The 19748-nt window shown below is 43.0% G+C and overlaps 1 protein-coding gene across 1 annotated transcript in view; it reads left to right on the top strand.

Annotated features, from left to right (window-relative positions):
• The first annotated feature begins 517 nt into the window (after positions 1-517).
• Positions 518-19748, top strand: part of SAMD5 (sterile alpha motif domain containing 5) — a 58030-nt gene continuing 38799 nt past the window's right edge. The window contains exon 1 of the mRNA XM_004263734.3: positions 518-1254. Within this exon, the coding sequence (XP_004263782.1) occupies positions 790-1254 (465 nt within the window). The 5' untranslated portion in view covers positions 518-789. The remainder of the gene's footprint in view (positions 1255-19748) is intronic.

Below are 19748 nucleotides of genomic sequence, written 5' to 3'. Positions count from 1 at the left end.
ATCGGGAAAGGAGAAGGGAAACTTGACCTTCCAGCCTCTCCCAGCCTGGGGAAGTGCCCGTGGGCGACCGGCGAGCGCGCAGGCTGCAGCCAGAGAGGTTCGGGAAGAAGTGAGCGCAGAGATTTCCACGAGCTAGAGAAAGCGGATTAAAAACAAATGTGAAAAGCAATCCAAGGCATCCGCGGGAGCCCGGCAGTTTAGGAGACACCCCCTCTCCGCTAGGAGGACGACAGTGACTCGCACTAGCGAAGACGAGGCGCTCCTGGGCTGCCGCGGATCTGCGCCGAGGAGCTGCCTCCGCAGCGTGGGGCGCGCGTTCAGACGCCAACGGCGGCGGCCAGAAACTGAGATGCGGCGCGCAGCCCTAGGACGGTCCGGGCTGCGGAAAGTCCTGGGCGGCGCGACGCGCCGCTGACCCCGCGCGGGTCCGAGGGGTGTGCCCGGGCCCCGCCCGCCTCCGCCCCCTCGCGCGCCCGCCGCGCGCCCCTCCCCTAGGCGCCGGCGGCGGCGGCGGAGAATCTAGGGGCGGCGCGGAGCGGCTCCCCCAGCCGCCAGTGCCTGCGAGCTCCAGGCTGCTTGGGGAATTCAGTTTGCCGCTTTTCCGCTTCTCCCTCTTCAGGCTTCTGATGGCTTTCTATCTCCGGCCCTATCCTTTTCTTTAAAAGGAAAACTTCACTGAGATTTTTTTCTTTCCCTTTGGAGGAGAGGATTAAAAGTTCTCAGAACTGGTGCCGCCCGTGCCGCTCGGGCGCTGGGACGCCGTTTGCCGGCGGGGGTTCCAGTCCCACCATGTGCACCAACATAGTTTACGAGTGGCTGAAAGCGCTGCAGCTCCCGCAGTACGCGGAGTCCTTCGTGGATAACGGCTACGATGACCTGGAGGTGTGCAAGCAGATCGGGGACCCGGACCTGGACGCCATCGGGGTGCTGGCGCCCGCGCACCGGCGTCGCATCCTGGAGGCCGTGCGCCGGCTGCGGGAGCAGGACGCCGCCGCCGCCGGCCTCTACTTCACGCTGGAGCCGCAGCCGCCGCCCGCGCCACCCGGGCCGCCTTCGGTCGCCGTCCCCACTCGCCGCCGGGGGGAGCCTTGCGGCGGCCAGGCCCAGGGCCCCCGCGGGGACCCCCGCAGCCTGACGACCGCCCCTCGCGGCAGGGAGCTGGTGAGCTACCCGAAGCTGAAGCTGAAGATCATGATCAGGGATAAGCTCGTCCGCGACGGCATCCACCTGAGCAAGCCCCCGTACTCCCGCAAGGTAAGGAGGCGGCGTGGGCGCGCGGCGGGAGGGACGCGGCCCGGCCGCTCCTGCCCAGGCTTGGCAGCCCGCTTTGCCCAGGAAACGACGGGAGACGAGGAGGCTCTGGGTGTTTGGGATTCTCTTCTGGGTTCTTTCTGTGTTCGCTTCCCGGTGCCACCAACGGTTGATACGACAGGCTCCCTCACCCAGGTGTTACTTCTAAACTAGGACCAAGTGTCCGCGTAGGCTCGGTCAGGAACTGGGTGCGCGGTGCTTCTCCAGGAGCACAGGACAGTCATGATACCCTCCGTGGGAGTGTTTGGGTCTGAAGGTACCAGAAGACTGGTTAAAACCCACATTGTTCTCGACCTTTCTTTTTCTCACCTTTTTGAGAAGCTCCCAAGGGAAATTGGCCGACCCTTTCCTTCAAAGAGTGAGAAATGATGCCCTGTTGCTGTCAATTCCATAAAGTCGAATCCCAGCTGCAAATTTGAAAAGTGAACGATTGACATGAACAGTCTAGGGGAAAAGTTAACAAAACACAAGTCAGTCCGCTTGGGATAAGTTCCTTCAGCTTAAGTATAGGGAGGTAATGGGTGCTAAGGACATTGGTGGTAATGGGGTCACTGAGGGCGAGCTGCTGAGTTCTGTGCTGGGTCACCGGTTTGGTTGATTATTAATCCAGATGAGATGAAGCAGGTACAGCTGTGACTTCTAGAAAGCCTGAGTGGATTCTCATGTAGGAAAGGAGAGCACAGCACAAGGAAGTGAGATTTTCCGTCACCAGTGAGGACTTCCCTGGGGAGAAGCTGGGAAAGTATGGCAGCTGATCTGTGAGGAAGGCTGAACTGTGGATTTGGGCCTTTAATAATTAACTACGGAAAGTCTTAATTTCTTACAAGAGCTCGGCCACCAGCTGAGTCTGTTCAGTTCAGGCTTCTGCAGCCATCCAGGTAGAGGGTCCTGACTTGAAAGGGAGAAGTAAACAGTATATGGAATCCTCAAGCTTGCCTGGAGTTGCCCAGGAAAAGGAGCACCTCAGCGGGAAAGTCAAGACATAGAGAGAAGCCCAGCGGAGAATGGTGGCAAGGATGCTGTAGCTGGAGGGGAGTAGACACAGCACCACAGCAGAGACATGCGGGTAATCCAAATGTTGTGTGCGGATAATCCAAATGTTGTGTGCTTGTCTAGGGCACTTGCGTTGCTTTATAGTCCTAAGTTACGGTCATAACGTCTGGATTTAAGGAAGTTCAAGAGAATACTTTGTAAAAAGTAGATAAATATATCTAGGGTAGATGAGAATAGAAGGTTTAATATTATCCATAGGTTATCTTGTAAGACAGGCAACTGAGATAACCTGCTTAAGAGTATAAATTTGTTTTGTATGAGCTATATAAAGAGGGCAAGTCCGGAGGACAGTTTGCCTTAAGTTAAACACATGTTCCAGTTACCCACTCTGAATGTGTTTCTGCTATGTGCCCCAAACAGGGCGATGAAGGGGAGAACACAGTTTTCCCAGGCAGGTAGAGGTGGAGATACGTGTAGTGTGTATACAGTGACTCTGACATCAGTGTAAAATAAAGGCTCGTTCCTGGAGACGGCAGGTCAAAGGAGTTCAAGGCCAGTCAGACTTTTGTGATTACATCCTGGGAAGTGAGGTGGGCTTAGGCTGAGAGAGTGTGAGCTCCTGGGCACCTGGTGAGGGCAGAGGTCAAGTCCTGGCCAGAAAGGGATGCCGGGTACAAGTTCATATCACTAGGGCTTGCTGCTTCTTCAGAAGAGCTGGGTACGGGGCTGGGTGGGTAGAGGAGAGTGTGGGCTGCAGGTGGGGATGATGTAACACATTTTGATTCTGATGCTTAAAAAGACCTCGATATCAAAGTCAGAAGCTGAAAAGGATAAGTGGAAGAGGGTTCTAAGGACATGAATGTCTGGGCATTGGCTTTGGACTGTGCATTCCTGCCGAGATCAGTGTGTGAGATGGTAGTGCATTTGAGTCAGTGCAATTTATCGAAGAAAATTTCGACTTACATTGTAGTACTATTTACTTTTGTAAATAATACTTTCTGTCAACTTCTATATAAATCCCATAACAATAATGTTTGATAGTAAAAATATACCCTCATTCACTTTCTACACATAGGTAATTTCTCAAAGTGATGAAGAATGAAATGGGGCCAGAAGTGTTTGTGTACCTCCTTCATCGATGCTCCAAGTGGGGACCAAAAAAATGGAGCTGACGAATTTAAGTGTAAAAAAAATTCTGTCACTTCATGTATTTGTTACAAGAAAAACACACACTGAAACAGAAACTAAAATACAATTAATGTACCCCAAACTGAGCATGCACATGTATAGTGCCAGATCATGTTGCTTTTTCTGAATTTGTTGCCTACGTATGCATTGCTTCTTAAATTTTGGATTTTAAATGATCTAAGAAGTTGTTTTCTGCAACAGTGTTAGGACTCTTTTTTTAAAATTAATTAATTAATTAATTAATTTTTGGCTGCATTGGGTCTTTGTTGCTGCACACGGGCTTTCTCTAGCTGCAGTGAGCAGGGGCTACTCTTCGTTGTGGTGCGCGGGCTTCTTATTGCAGTGGCTTCTCTTGTTGCGGAGCCCGGGCTCTAGGCACGCGGGCTTCAGTAGTTGTGCCTCACGGGCTCTAGAGCACAGGCTCAGTAGTTGTGGTGCACAAGTAGTTGTGGGCTTAGTTGCTCTGCGGCATGTGGGATCTTCCCGGACCACGGCTTGAACCCGTGTCCCCTGCATTGGCAGGCGGATTCTTAACTACTGCGCCACCAGGGAAGCCCAGGACTCTTCTTTAAAGTGTGATCCACTTTTTAATTTCTCCAGATTCCTTGGCTGTGTCAGGATCAGAACACAGTGTTCATTCTGTGCATTTGGAATTCTGCTTGTTAGAGAGGCCTCACGTCTCCTTTATAGTCTTTGCATGGCTGATCCTTGTAATTTTTTTGTACTTTGGTGAGAATATTAGATGGTTTGAAAGTGGATTTTATGTAGGGTGATCAAGGCAGGAATAGTGAATCTTTACAGAGGAAAGTAAGTTGAGGAATTTTCCCAGGAATTACTTGAAAGGACTGCAGGATTGTGGTATTTGCCCCAATAACAGTTAATGTTACCGGGAACTGTGCTGCAGTGCTGTGTTCATTGTCTTATCAACAGTTGCCACTTTCCTCTTTTAGGTGAGTTAAAATGTAAGAAAAGTAAGTTTCTCTCTGTACCAAGGCAATCCAGCTTTGGAAAACCAGGAGCTTGGAAAGAGCGCTGCTTGAAATCTAAAAACATCGGATGAATCCCTCTTCTGCTCTGTCCTTAGCTTCTCCAACTGCTGTGATTTCTACCTTAATGAAGTGGGGATATGTTTTCACAAAGTAAGGATTAGGAAAAGCTTTGTGTACATGTTCTCGATACTTTATCAAGCTTCTCTATGCTGAGGCTCTGCCAGGCTCCAGGTTACTGTGATTGGCAGGATGCAGAAGTCCTGCCTTCAAGGAACTTGGGATCTAGCGGGGAAGACATAAAATGGGATGAACAACAATGATGAAGTATAGTGATTGCTTCCAACCTAGTTTGTGGGGAGGGGGATCATGGCAGACTTTCTAGAACTGGCCTTTGGTCTGAGAACTGAAGGATGGAGGGTTTAGCCTGAAGGAGAGGAGGGTCTTAAGGGAACAAGTGTTCTAGGTATAGAGAACAGTGTGTGCAAAGGACCAGAAAGGGAAGAAGTGCAGCAGGGCACCGGGAATTTAAAGGAATTCAGTCTGGCTGAGCACGGAATGCTTGGAAGAAGTGGCAAGAGATGGCGAGACAGGCAGGGGCTGGTCCTGGATGGCCTTGGAGTAATATGTAGGTGCTGGAGTGTATCTCGAGAGGGGAGCTATTGATGGATCCTGACCAGAGATAGAGGAAATGATTAGGACGAGGTTGCAGTGTCAGGAGAGATTTGCCGGCAGCCTGGACTGCGTGGCGACAGGCTGGGAGGCGCCATGGAGGTAACTGAGGGGTAGAATTGCCAGGACTGAATGATTGTTTGGACGACAGGCATGAGGGGAGAGAGGTTGGGATGACGTGTAGATTTCTGATTTAGGATTGCAATGCCCTTTCCTGAGCAAGAGGCCCAGGAGAAGAGCAAGTTTGGAAACAGAGATGTTGCCTTCAGGTTTAAATATACTGATGCCGGAGGCATATTGGAACATATTTGTCTAGTTGGCAGTTGGAAATACAGTTGTGGAGCAGAGGAGAGATGCTGGGACAAAAGATACAGATTTGGGAGTAGTCTGCACATTGAAGCCACAAATACGAGTGATCTGTAGAGGGAGAAGGGAGAAGGGACCAGGACAGAACCTTGGGGAACACCAGGATTTGGGAGATGGGCAGAGGACAAAGAACCTTCGAGGGAGGCAGAAAGGGTGAGTCAGTGGAAGCAGTGACGCTTCAAGGAGGAGGGACTGGTCAGGAGGTCAGAGACCGGTCAAGCAGGACGAGAACTAAATGTGTCCATGCCATGGGAAGTAGCAGCCATGCCAGTGGGAACCTCTGAAATAGCAGGTTCAAGTGATGGACCAATGAGAGGACGTGGAAACAGGGAGCATAGACAACTTTTGTTTTTAAGACTTAATTTTTTTTAAAGAGCAGTTTTAGGTTCTCAGAAAAATTGAGAGGATGGTCCAGAGAGTTCCTATATACCCCTGTCCCACATATGCATAGTGTTCCTCGCTGCCACCAGAAGTGGGACATTTGTTACAATTGATGAACCTACCTTGATACATTATAATCACCTAAAGTTCATAGCTTACATTAGGCGGTCACTCTTGGTGGTGTGCATTCTTGACTTTGAACAAATGTATAATGAATGACATGTAGCCATCATTATGGTATCGTGCAGAGTATATTCATTGCCCTAAAAATCCTCTGTGCTCTGCCCATTCATTCTTCTTTTCCCCCAACTCCTGGCAAGCAATGATTTTTTGCTCTCTCCACAGTATTGCCTTTTCTAGAACGTCACATATTTGGAAAGGCTACATAGTATATAACTTTTTCAGATTGGTTTCTTTCACTTGGTGATAGGCATTTATGATTCCTTTGTGTCTTTTCATGGCTTGATAGCTCATTTGTTTTTAGCGCTGAGTAATAGTCCATTGTCTGGATGTACTATAGGCAACTTTTTAATGAAGTCAGACTGAGAAAATAGACTAAAGCTATAGCTGGAGGAAGAAGGGAGAATTTGAGTCAAGGGAAGAGTTTTGTGAATTTGTATTTTTTTTTAAGTATGAGAGAAGCTACAGCATGTCTAAGTGTTGGTGGGAGGGAGCCAGAGAGAGGGAGCAGGTGAAGATGTGGGAGAAGGGAGACCACCCACGAGATCAAGGAGGTGGGAGGGAATTGTGTCCAAAGCACTGGAAAAAAAAGGGGAACACACTTCCAGTGTGTGGGGGGATGCCTTCTCCATGACAGAGGGGCGGAGAGGAAGGGTGGATGAGGAGACTGGGAACTTTGTGGGGATGGCGTTGAAGAGCCCTCATTTCTCTGTCTGCTCACATGATACCAGTGAGGGGGGAGATGGAGAGATTAGAGGTTTACGGAGCGTATTGCGTTAATATACAAATACTAGGTATTATGCATCTGGTGTTTATAGCTATGCCTAAATGTAAACGTTATACAATAATGCTTGTAGGATATATATAGCTCTACGTGAATAGAAAGTACTCTCACCATTCCTATGTTTGCGCTGCAGGTTACAAGCTACGTGTGATGTTGTATTGCGTCCTGTAAGTTTGGCAGTGCTTGTGCACGGGGGTTGTGGTAGATGTGGGTTGTATGGGACTGTAAAAGTATCCTGTTTTCTAACAGACTTGGAAAAGCGGAAGGCAGGCTCTAGGGTAGATGGTGGACGGGGAAGGTGTACAGACTTCTTCACTGAAAAATATCTCCTTGCCACACACTACCAAGTAGAGCTGAGTTAATATAATGTTATTTTAAAAATGCTGTAGGAGTGTTAAGCTTCATTCATGCCTCAGTGTGAATTTAATTACCGTAAGTAATAAGACTCTTATGGTAACAGGGTTATTCATGGATTTTGGGGAGAGATGGCTTGGGATGGAGGTGTTTGGAGAGACAGGTGGCATGAGGGCTTCTGTTTTTTGGGGCCAGGGTGAAGGATATAGAAAGAATATTTAGAAAGGAAAGAGAGGTTGGCAGAGAACATGCTTACGTCCTTTGGAGTTGTGCCTTGGGTCCTGGCAGAAGCTGAAATGACAGTAAATATTCCTTCTCCCAAGAATGTCTCTGCCTTCATGGTGCTAACATCATTGTTTATTTTCAATCTGTTGTTTGACTGATTCATGTAGTACCATGGGAGACATGACAACTTCTACAAACTTATTTTAGAAAATGACTCTTATAACCAAGTTTGTGGATATTAGCAGGCATTGAGCAAACAACATTTGCCAGATGGGTAGCCTGGCTCCTGCCACCCCGTACCTGTCCTTGCTTAGACATTTCAGCCGCCATCATAGTGGTCATGTCTTGGCTGTGTACAGAAAAGCCTGTTGGCCCAGGTCTTACTCCTGATAATAGGGGGATTTGGTAATTAATCAGCAGTAAATTTTTAGTACCAGTGATACGCAGTCATTTCTGCAGGCCTGAGGATACAATAATGAAAATTATTTGTAAAAACTTCAAAAATTAGATTTTCAAAATTCGGTTGGAATGTTCAAAACTGTCACCTGGTAGTGAGAGATTGACATATATACTATTGATACTGTGTATAAAATAGATAACTAATGAGAACCTACTGTATAGCACAGGGACCTCTACTCAGTGCTCTGTGGTGATCTAAATGGGAAGGAAATCCAAAAAAGAGGGGATATATATATATATATATATATGTATATGTATATGTATGTATGTATAACTGACCCACTTTGCTGTACAGTAGAAACTAACACAACATTGTAAAGCAAATATACTGCAATGAAAATTTTTTAAAAAAGGAAGATTAAGGGCTTCCCTGGTGGCACAGTGGTTGAGAGTCCGCCTGCCGATGCAGGGGACATGGGCTCGTGCCCCGGTCCGGGAAGATCCCACATGCCGCGGAGCGGCTGGGCCCGTGAGCCATGGCCGCTGAGCCTGCGCGCCTGGAGCCTGTGCTCCACGACAGGAGAGGCCACAGCAGTGAGAGGCCCGTGTACCGCAAAAAAAAAAAAAAAAAAGGAAGATAAAAAAGGAGTAAAAAAAAGAGAGAGGTTAAGCAACCTGCCCAAGGTCATACAACTTGCCCAAGGTCACACTCTTCCCATCCACACTCTGTGGATGGGAAGAAAAATACAGCTATTCCTTCTTGGTACGTATTATTATTTTCATATTTTTATTAAAATTAAAAAGGTCATTAAAAAAAAGAAAGCTCTTTTCTCTGCACTGGCATCTCCAGTCTTAAAGAGGTCTCAGTTGTGCTCATTCTTCCTTCCTCACTGTTCAATGAGGAAAAGATGCTCAGGGCAGGGTTAGCAGTACTAAGGGTGGGGCCTCATGAACCTTGTCTGCTCTTAGGTAGTTGTCTAACGCATGCCATGAAAAATAAGAAAGAAATTTTGATAAAAAAGCACATTTTTTCAGATTATGTAAGTAATTAGATTCCAGTTCACCAGAAATATGTTCTGAAATGAATTTTCTTGAAGTAAGGTAAGTCAGATGACACGGACTCAACCAACGCTGGTGCTTGAAATTAACAAGGGATATCCTAAGGTATTTGGAAGAACATTGCCCATGGTGAGGGAAAGTACACCCAGGACCATGATCGGTATAACTTTTCAAGGTTATAGTCTGTGTAGAGCTAGAAACAGCATCGAGTCCTTAGCTATAGCTAAGGCTTATTATACTATTGCTAACACTTGAGTTAAAAAGTTTTTAACAGTTATTTTCTAAGTTTTATGCAAAATGCTATTTCAGTTCAACCGCTGATTTGGACTTGAGGACGCCTGGGAGAAGTAGGAAGGGAATCCTTGTTTTCAGTCAATATAAAAAGTATTAAGGGCAAATAATTGTGGATCATGCCAAAAGGCATTAAGCATACAATCCGTCTTACATAGAGACTAAGTGACATCTAATAGTTTAAAGAGATTTCATTACTGCTTCTAATTGAAATAAATGGTCTGATGAGCTCTTAAAACCTTACTGTTATGTTTCCATAAAGTTATAAATACAAACAAAATAAGACCTACTTCATTTGGAACATGTCCGAAAGATGAGGAAAACAATCAGCATGTATTCTTTACCAAAATCTGAATTTTAAGATATTTTCCCTAGAGCATACCATAATTTTATAATAAGACTAGAAGTGTACCTGTTGTATTTGACACCCATATTTTTTTAACACCCTACCTCTATTTGACAAAGCTATTTTAAGTAAAAGTCATGGAATAAAACACAGCAATTATTTTCTTGATTTCTTCTGTAGTTTTAAACAGTTAACAGTTAAAATAAGGAATATATTTCAGTTTTAAAGAATTCAAATTTAATAAAAACATTTCATCTATAAAATAGAATTTGCACTTAACCAAACTAACATATTGCACTTTGCAGTTTGTACTCTGTTTCACTGTTTTGACTTTTCAACACATATAAAAACTCTAAGTGGTCATAAGAATAATGGAATTGAACTAACTCAAGTTTCACGTTTTTCTGTTTTGTTTTTACAAATCACGATGCTATCATTGTTTATTTTCAATCTACAGTTTAACTTATTCATGTAGTACCATGGGAGAGACATGACAACTTTTACAAACTTATTTTATTTATTTATTTTTAAGTTTTTTTTTTTAATTAATTAATTTACTTTTGGCTGTGTTAGGTCTTCGTTGCTGCACCCGGGCTTTCTTTAGTTGCAGCGAGCGGTGGCTACTGTTCGTTGTGGTGTACCGCCTTCTCCTTGCGGTGGTTTCTCTTGTTGCGGAGCACGGGCTCTAGGCGCACGGGCTTCAGTAGTTGTGGCACACGGGCTCAGTAGTTATGGCTCGCGGGCTCTAGAGCACAGGCTCAGTAGTTGTGGTGCACAGGCTTAGTTGCTCCACGGCATGTGGAATCTTCCTGGACCAGGGATTGAACCCGTGTCCCCTGCATTGGCAGGCGGATTCTTAACCACTGCACCACCAGGGAAGTCCTACAAACTTATTTTAGAAAGGACTCTTATAACAAAGTTCGTGTGTTGGTGCCAACCATATAACCAGGAGTTCTGTGAATTAACTCCCAGGTAGGACACAATGCCTATAAAAGGACAGGTAATAAAAGATGCTAATTTGGGCTTCCCGGGTGGCGCAGTGGTTGAGAGTCCGCCTGCCGATGGAGGGGACACGGGTTCGTGCCCCGGTCCGGGAGGATCCCACATGTCGCGGAGCGGCTGGTCTCGTGAACCATGGCCGCTGAGCCTGCGCATCCGGAGCCTGTGCTCCGCAACAGGAGAGGCCACAACAGTGAGAGGCCCGCTAATTTGAAGATGCTAATTTGAAGCGAATGTAAATGCCATTGAAACTCGACAGTAACTGTGACAGCTAGAAGTTAGGCCAACAAAAGGTTTTTTTCAGGGAGAAGTGTTTTATCACTGACATTGTTTAGAGTTTCTATAGGTCTTGTTCATAATTTAAAATTTCATTTTGTTTTAAGGGCCCCTTCTTTGCCTGCCCTTTCTCTCTGCCCCGTCCTTGGAAGACATGAGGAAATGTGATCTTTTTAGTTTAAGAAACGTTATTTCTTCTGTAAAATAATGCCAGTATTTATCTCAAAAGGTTGTAGTGTGAATTAAATGGGATAATATTTATGAGGTTGTTTTGTAAATTCTAAAAGAACTTCACAAATTTGAAGGGCTCTTACTGATAGTGAATAAATCATTGTTTCTAATACAATTTTGAAAATATTTCTGATTGAAAAGTAAATAGATTGAATTGAGAAAATTTGGAGAACACTGAAGCAGACTGAGAAGAAATTTAAAATGGTCTGTTTTACAGTTTCTAACACTACAGTGTATTTCTTTAAAAATCACCTATGAATTAGAATTTCTGTCTTGTACACATGCATAAATCTGGTATTGGATAAGAGTAAGGATAAGGCTAGTCCTATGTTGGCAGATATCATTTGAAAAGTGATTGTAATGCTAAGACATATTCCATCTTAGTTTAGCACCATAATTAATTTAACCATTTTCTTATTGGGTTGAAACCTCACCCATGTTATTATTGATTATTTACATTTCTTCATAATTTGAAAATGTCATGTTTGAGAAATAATATTTCATCATTCTTTGAATGACATTTCTTAGATTATTGATTTACATAATTTCATGTTTGTGGCTTTTATAATTATGTATTGCTTATTCACTGTACTTGCCTGTTTTTTCTGTTGGTCTTAGACCACTTCCAGTTGCTTGGCAAGAGCTCTTTATATATTAAGGAAAATAATCATTGTTGCATAGAGGTTGCAGAGATTTTTCAGAGTGTGGTTTACCTTAGATTTTTTTTTTTTTTTTTTTTTTTTTTTTTCTGGTATGCGGGCCTCTCACTGTCGTGGCCTCTCCCGTTGCAGAGCACAGGCTCCGGACGCGCAGGCTCAGCGGCCATGGCTCACGGGCCCAGCTGCTCCGCGGCATGCGGGATCCTCCCGGATCGGGGCACGAACCCGTGTCCCCTGCATCGGCAGGCGGACTCTCAACCACTGCGCCACCAGGGAAGCCCCTACCTTAGATTTTAATGATTTATTTTTGGATGTCCAAAATTTTAAAACTCCTATGTATTCCACCTTATCAATAATTTTAGTTGTTTCTTCCGGACTGGAGGAATATAGAGGGTACAGACTTGGATAGAATTGAAGTTACATTCTTTTTTACCATTTACTTGGACAAATTATTTAATCTTTCTAAAACTCAGTTGTCTCATCTATAAATGGGTGTAATATTACCTACTTCTTAAGGGTGTTGAATCAGAGAGACAGTATATGAAAAGTGCCTCAAAGAATAACTGACAGTAATTCCTCAAAACATCTGGCTAATCTTTGTTGTATAATACAAAATCTTGTGATTATAAAGTTATTCTCAATATGAAGACCTATCTTAAATTATTAGTTCATGTCCTTATGATTCTGTTGAGGCTAAATGTTCTTTCCATAATTTCAGAAAGCTGTTTAAATAACAATAACGTACATAATTTGTTTGTTATAATAATTGAAAATATTTTACTCAATTTACCATTTGCCTTTTAGGTTTTCCTTTCTCTTTTTTTAAATTAATTTTTAATTGGAGAATGGTTGCTTTATACTGTTGTGTTAGCCTCCACTGCACAACAAAATGAATCAGCCATACACATGCAGATATCCCCTCCCTTTTGGACTTCGCTCACATTTAGGTTACCACAGTGCATTAGGTAGAGCTCCCTGTGCTATACAGCATGTTCCCATCAGCTCTCTATTTTATACATAGTACCAATAATGTATATGTGTCTATCCTAGTCTCCCAATTCCTCCCACCGCATCCCTTTCCCCCTTGGTATCCATACATTTGTTCTCTATGTCTGTGTCTCTATTTCTGCTTGCAAATAAGATCATCTATACCATTTTTCTAGATTCCACATATATGCTTTATTATATGATATTTGCTTTTCTCCTTCTGAGTTACTTCACTGTGTATGACACTCTCTAGGTCCACCCACGTCTCTACAAATGACCCAATTTCATTCCTTTTTATGGCTGAGTAATACTCCACTGTATATATGTACCACATCTTTATGCATTCATCTGTCGATGGACACTTAGGTTGCTTCCATGTCCTGGCTATTGTAAATAGTGCTGCAATGAACATTGTGGTACATGACTCTTTCTGAATTATGGTTTTCTCTGGGTATATGCCCAGTAGTGGGATTGCTGGGTCATATGGTAGTTCTATTTTTAGTTTTTTAAGGAACCTCCATTCTGTTCTCCATAGTGGCTGTATCAATTTACATTCCTCCCACAGTACAAGAGGGTTCCCTTTTCTCCACACGCTCTCCAGCATTTATTGTTTGTAGATTTTTTGAGGATGGCCATTCTGACTGGTATGAGGTGACGACTCACTGTAGTTTTGATTTGAATTTCTGTAATAATTAGTGATGTCGAGCATCTTTTCATGTGTTTGTTGGCCATCTGTATGTCTTCTTTGGAGAAATGTCTAAGTCTTCTGCCCATTTTTTGATTGCATTGTTTGTTTTTTATGTATTGCACTGTATGAGCTGTTTGTATATTTTGGAGATTAATCCTTTGTCAGTTGCTTTGTCTGCAGATATTTTCTCCCATTCTGATGGTTGTCTTTTCATTTTGTTTATGGTTTCCTTTGCTGTGCAAAAGCTTTTAAGTTTCATTAGGTCCCATTTGTTTATTTTTATTTTTAGTTCCATTTCTCTAGGAGGTAGGTCAAAAAGGATCTTGCTGTGATTAATGTCAAAGAGTGTTCTGCCTATGTTTTCCTCTAAGAGTTTTATAGTGTCTGGCCTTAACATTTAGGTCTTTAATCCATTTTGAGTTTATTTTTGTGTCTGGTGTTAGGGAGTGCTCTAATTTCATTCTTTTACATGTAGCTGCCCAGTTTTCCCAGCACCACTTATTGAAGAGACTGTCTTTTCTCCCTTGTATATTTTTGCCTCCTTTGTCATTGCTTAGGTGACCACAGGTGCGTGGTATCTCTGGGCTTTCTATCCTGTACCATTGACCTATATTTCTGGTTTTGTGCCAGTACTATTACTGTCTTGATTACTGCCCCTTTGTAGTATAGTATGAAGTCAGGGAGCCTGGTTCCTCCAGCTCCGTTTTTCTTTCTCAAGATTGCTTTGGGGACTTCCCTGGTGGCACAGTGGTTAAGAATCCACCTGTCAATGCAGGGGACACAGGTTCGATCCCTGGTCCGAGAAGGTCCCACATGCCGTGGAGCAACTAAGCACGTGCACCACAACTACTGAGCTTGTGCTCTAGAGCCTGCGAGCCACAACTACTGAGCCTGCGTGCCACAACTGCTGAAGCCCGCACACCTAGAGCCTGTGCTGGGCAACAAGAGAAGGCACCACGATGAGAAGCCCACGCACTGCGACGAAGAGTAGCCCCCACTTGCCACAACTGGAGAAAGCCGGTGCTCAGTAATGAAGACCCAACGCAGCCATAAACAAATAATTTAATTAAAAACTTTAAACAATCTAAACTTACACCTAAAGCAACTAGAGAAAGAAGAACAAACAAAACCCAAAGTTAGTAAAAGGAAAGAAATAATAAAGATCAGAGCAGAAATAAATGAAATAGAAACAAAGAAAACAATAGCAAAGATCAATAAAACTAAAAGCTCATTCTTTGAGAAGATAAACAAAATTGATAAACCTTTAGCCAGACTCATCAAGAAAAAAAGGGAGAGGACTCAAATCAATCAAAAAAAAAAAAAAAAGATTGCTTTGGCTATTCGGGGTCTTTTGTGTTTCCATACAAATTGTAAAATTTTTTGTTCTAGTTCTGTGAAAAATGCCATTGGTAATTTGATAGGGATTGTATTGAACCTTTTTTTTTAACGGAGAAGTATAATCAATCTATTTTTGTGATTACTTTTATTCTTATAATAAATCCCTTCTTTAGTCCAGGATCAGTTAATATTTACCTACATCTCTAATTAATTTATTTGGTTTTAGGTTTACATTTAACTCTAATTCATCTGAAATTTATTTTGGGACATGATATAAGATGGAGTTCTGGGCTTCCCTGGTGGCGCAGTGGTTGAGAGTCCGCCTGCCGATGCAGGGGACACGGGTTCGTGCCCCGGCCCGGGAAGATCCCACATGCCGTGGAGCGGCTGGGCCCGTGAGCCATGGCCGCTGAGCCTGCGTGTCCGGAGCCCGTGCTCCACAACGGGAGAGGCCACAACAGTGAGAGCCCCGCGTACCGCAAAAAAAAAAAAAAAAAAAAAAGATGGAGTTCTAATGTTATATGTAATCATACACAGGTGATAATTTTATCACCTACTTTACAGGAATTACAGCTTTTATTTCTGTGTTCTGGTCCTACTGCATTGGCTAGAATTTATGTAGCATTGTTAAATAATGGTGATAATTAGATGTTCTTGTCTTATTCCAAATTTTAATGGACATGCTACAAGTATTTTGTTATTATTCTGCCATCGGCTCTCAGCTTAAGATACTCTTCATGAGGGAGACGCAAGAGGGAAGAGATATGGGAACATATGTATATGTATAACTGATTCACTTTGTTATAAAGCAGAAACTAACACACCATTGTAAAGCAATTATACTCCAATAAAGATGTTAAAAAAAAACAACCCCCCCCCCGAAAAAAAGATACTCTTCATGATGTTGAAAAGCATCTTTGTTTTCCTAATTTTGTAGGCATTTTTATTGGGAATGGATATTTGATTCTATTAAATACCTTTGTAGCAACTTAAAAATAATCGAAAGTCTTTTTCTTCCTGGGCCCAATGTTGTGATGTATTGCATGAACAAATTTCCTAACATGAAACCATCCTTAAGTGTTCTCTTTTGAAGCCACCTGAGTGTGAGAGGAGGAATTTTGTGATCTTACTCCCAGATTATTGTGACATTCTTTTACATGACATAGCTTTTCTTTCAGGAACGATGTTTGACATTTACCTTCAGTTTGGTAACTACTGTGGCAGTTGTTGTCATGATATTATTACAGTTGACTTCCTGCCAATAGCTTTTTGGAAGTTGCCGTCTCTGTCTAGACAAGCAAGAGAGGCAGCGACAGCAGTGAGATGTGGGGACCAGCCCCGCACCCTTCTTGCTCAAAAGACAACAGCCACATAGTTGTGGGTAACGATTGAATTTTCTGGTTTTGCAGACATTTTGTTTTTGAACCAGAGGGCAGAGACTCTGAGGGGGGTGAGGGGTTAACTTGAATCTTTATTGATTTTACTGTTTTCACAGCCAAAATGGGCTTTTTTTCCCCCCTAAGTATAGTTCGGGAAATTGCTCCCAGATTCTAGAATTATATTCTCTTCCTTCATCCTCCCACTCTCCCACTCCCCCCACCCCCTTGTACTCCCTCATCAACTAGTCTGCTCCCTTCCTGCCCTCACCCTACCCAAGGCCTGTTGGTGGACAATACAGATGGGGACTGCTTGCCAGATGCCATGTTAAACTGAAAACCCTTACAAAAGAAATTGAAGTGGCGTTCATTTTAATTTGAATGTTTGGCTTTGCGTAGAAACAGTAGCCCAATTGTAACAAATATGAAGTTGGAAAACTCTGTAAGAAATATTGTTATAACAAATCCTTGATTTACATTTAAACATGTGTTGACAGGTCAAAAAGAATTACTTTTTTAAAAGGTCGTTGAAGCAAGGATTAAAGATAGGTACAGAATGGTATGTTTCTGGAAGAAATACCTACCTCAGGTGCTGAATTCAGCTCAGTGTGTAGAAATAGATGCACCCAACGCTTCCCAAGCTGGCCATCAATCACGCAATAAATATATAGGCACTTTAAAGTAACCATATATCAATGCAGAATGGAACACTGCTGGATTAGGAGGTGCTCCTTTGGGAAACTCTTGATTGACAAAAGTAGTACTGCATTAAGTAGCAGCAATATTTTCATGGCCAGAAAGTAATAAAGCAGTAGATAATCTTTATGAAGAGGAAAATATTTTACATAAAAAACCGTTGAGCAATTCTTAGAACTCGCTAACTACAGGATCCAGTTAAGGTGAAAAATAGCTCTACCTAAATGTGAAAGAAAAAAACGATAATTCAGTGAATTGTTAATTGCATCCAAGTTCAGTGCTCTAGTCCCTGTCATTGATAAGGCATCTAAAGAAAAGAGGGGATTCGTTGCTATCTGGGATTGCATGAACCCCCTGTATCTCTGGTTTGCACAGTAGGAGAAAAATTCAGGATATGCATATTGCATCCATTATAGATTAGAGTGGAGCCAGAGGGTATGCAAAATAGTTTACTCTTTTGAGACCTACTTCATTACGGAGAGGTGGTGGAGAGTTGGAGTTAGGTTGGTGACATTAACTTTGAGTTTTATTGTTGTGTCATTTTATTTTATTTTATTTTATTTTATTTTGCGGTACATGGGCTTCTCACTGTTGTGGCCTCTCCCGTTGCGGAGCACAGGCTCCGGACGCGCAGGCTCAGCGGCCATGGCTCACGGGCCCAGCCACTCCGTGGCATGTGGGATCTTCCCAGACCGGGGCACAAACCCGTGTCCCCTGCATTGGCAGGCAGACTCTCAACCACTGCGCCACCAGGAAAGTCCTTTATTTATTTTTAAATAAATTTATTTATTTCATCTATGTTTATTTTTGGCTGCACTGGGTCTTCATTGCAGTACGTGGGCTTCTCATTGCGGTGGCTGGCTTTTCTTGTTGCGGAGCGTGGGCTCTAGGAGCGTGGGCTTCAGTTGCTGTGGCTCTCAGGCTCTAGAGCGCAGGCTCAGTAGTTGTGGCTCATGGGCTTAGTTGCTCCGGGGCATGTGGGATCTTCCCGGACCAGGGCTCGAATCCGTGCCCCCTGCATTGGCAGGCGGACTCTTAACCACTGCGCCTCCAGGGAAGCACCTTGCTGTATCATTTTAAATCAGAGTTTTCACCGCCACTTCTTGGCACAGCAGTTTGGGCCATATGTTTATCTCTGTTAATATGGTTCCTTGTATTGATATACTTACCTTGAAAATGGGGGTGAATTGAATCTTCTGATGGTTTATTAAAACATTGTGACAGTGACATGCTTGACCTGCTGAGGCATATTAGTCCTGCTCCCTGATAGGAAGCATGATCTTCTTTGTTATCCCCAAGATTGCTGTTTGGGGATGCACATGCTAAATTATATTAAGAGTGATTTGTAGGGCAACGGGGAGAGGGATGGTGTTCTTTTGAAAGCAGGCAAACTGAGAAAGCAAGAGCTTCCTAGAGTAGGGAACTCACCCTGTAGTCTGAACACCTTTCACTGTGCTTTGATTTCATTCACTGTGAAATTTAGACTGATACTTGATTCAACCTTATATGAATTATTTATGGCTACGTCTGATTTTCCTCTTCACATCAGGGGAGGACTTCTCTTCTTCCTCGAACCACCTCCCTTGTGCAGGATAATAATAGTGATAACAGTCTATATTATTTGCTAAGAGTGCTTTATCACATTATTTCATTCAATCCTCATCACAGGTCTCTGAGGAAGATGCTATTTTTGCTATCCTTGTTTTATAGGTGGGAAAAATGAGGCATAGTTGTGGGGTAGGGAGTGGATATGTCCTAGAGAGTTTTACTTTATTTTTAAAATTTAATCACATACTAATAAGTGTAAATTTCATAGACTTACGGTAGAATGAATCCATATTTCGTGTTTGATTTAAGATAAGGAGAATTCCTTCATTCTTTCCACATGCATTACAAATACTGATTGGCAAAAGGAGACTGGAAAGAAAGTCATATATAAATTAAATCACACCAGTTTGGTGACAAAAGCCCCTGTTAATCTTGAGCATTCACTGATGAAGTGAGTAGCCATCATTAACTGTGTATGATTGTTACTGTGGTACATACACTGCAAAGCAAATAGTGGTTTTCTTTGGTTCTGCTTTTCAGGAGTTTTTACTGAATTAATGTCTTTGCTAATAAATACATAACTTGTGATTTTAGTTTAAGATAAGTTCTTAAGATCGGGGCTTTTCTTCTTTTAGACAAAGTGGAGAATAGTATTGGAAGCAGGCATTTAATCAAGTGATTCTTTTCTTTCTTGGAACACTTCTTGAAGTTAATTTGAGTTGCTTTCTTAGCCTCCAGCACAGTTTTTGAATATCCATAATGGCATATTTGGTGTTTGAGGTGGGATTTGGAAACAGTTGAAAGTCATTTTGGTAAACAAGTTAGTTAGTGGGGTAGGTCCTATTTTAGTCCCAAATACCGAACAATCAAATAAAAAGTAAGACAAAACAGAAATGTGACTATCACGAGACAAGTCTGATTTTCTTAGAACTGTGCATTTTTCAGGAGAAACGATTTATTAATATCTTGATCATGTACATAGATCTACTGTTTTAATAAGCATTGTCTCCCAACAAAAATTATTTTTAAAACATTTCTTATTTTACAGTTTTTTAAAAACTTTAATTTTATTGGGTTATAGTTGATTTACAATGTTGTGTTAGTTTCAGGTGTACAGCAAAGTGTTTCAGTTATACATATATGTATATATTCATTCTTTTTTAGATTTTCTTCTCATATAGGTTATCACAGAATATTGAGTAGAGGTTCCCTGTGCTATACAGTAGCTCTTCGTTGTTTTTTCTTTTTTTGTTTTGCTGTACGCGGGCCTCTCACTGTTGTGGCCTCTCCCGTTGCGGAGCACAGGCTCCGGACACGCAGGCTCAGTGGCCATGGCTCACGGGCCCAGCTGCTCCACGGCATGTGGGATCTTCCTGGACCGGGGCACAAACCCATGTCCCCTGCAGCGGCAGGCG

Source organism: Orcinus orca, chromosome 12 (genome assembly GCF_937001465.1).
Source record: "Orcinus orca chromosome 12, mOrcOrc1.1, whole genome shotgun sequence".
Lineage (NCBI taxonomy): Eukaryota > Metazoa > Chordata > Mammalia > Artiodactyla > Delphinidae > Orcinus > Orcinus orca.
The sequence above is the reverse complement of the archived record's forward strand: the minus strand, read 5'-3'. Positions and strand labels throughout refer to the sequence as shown.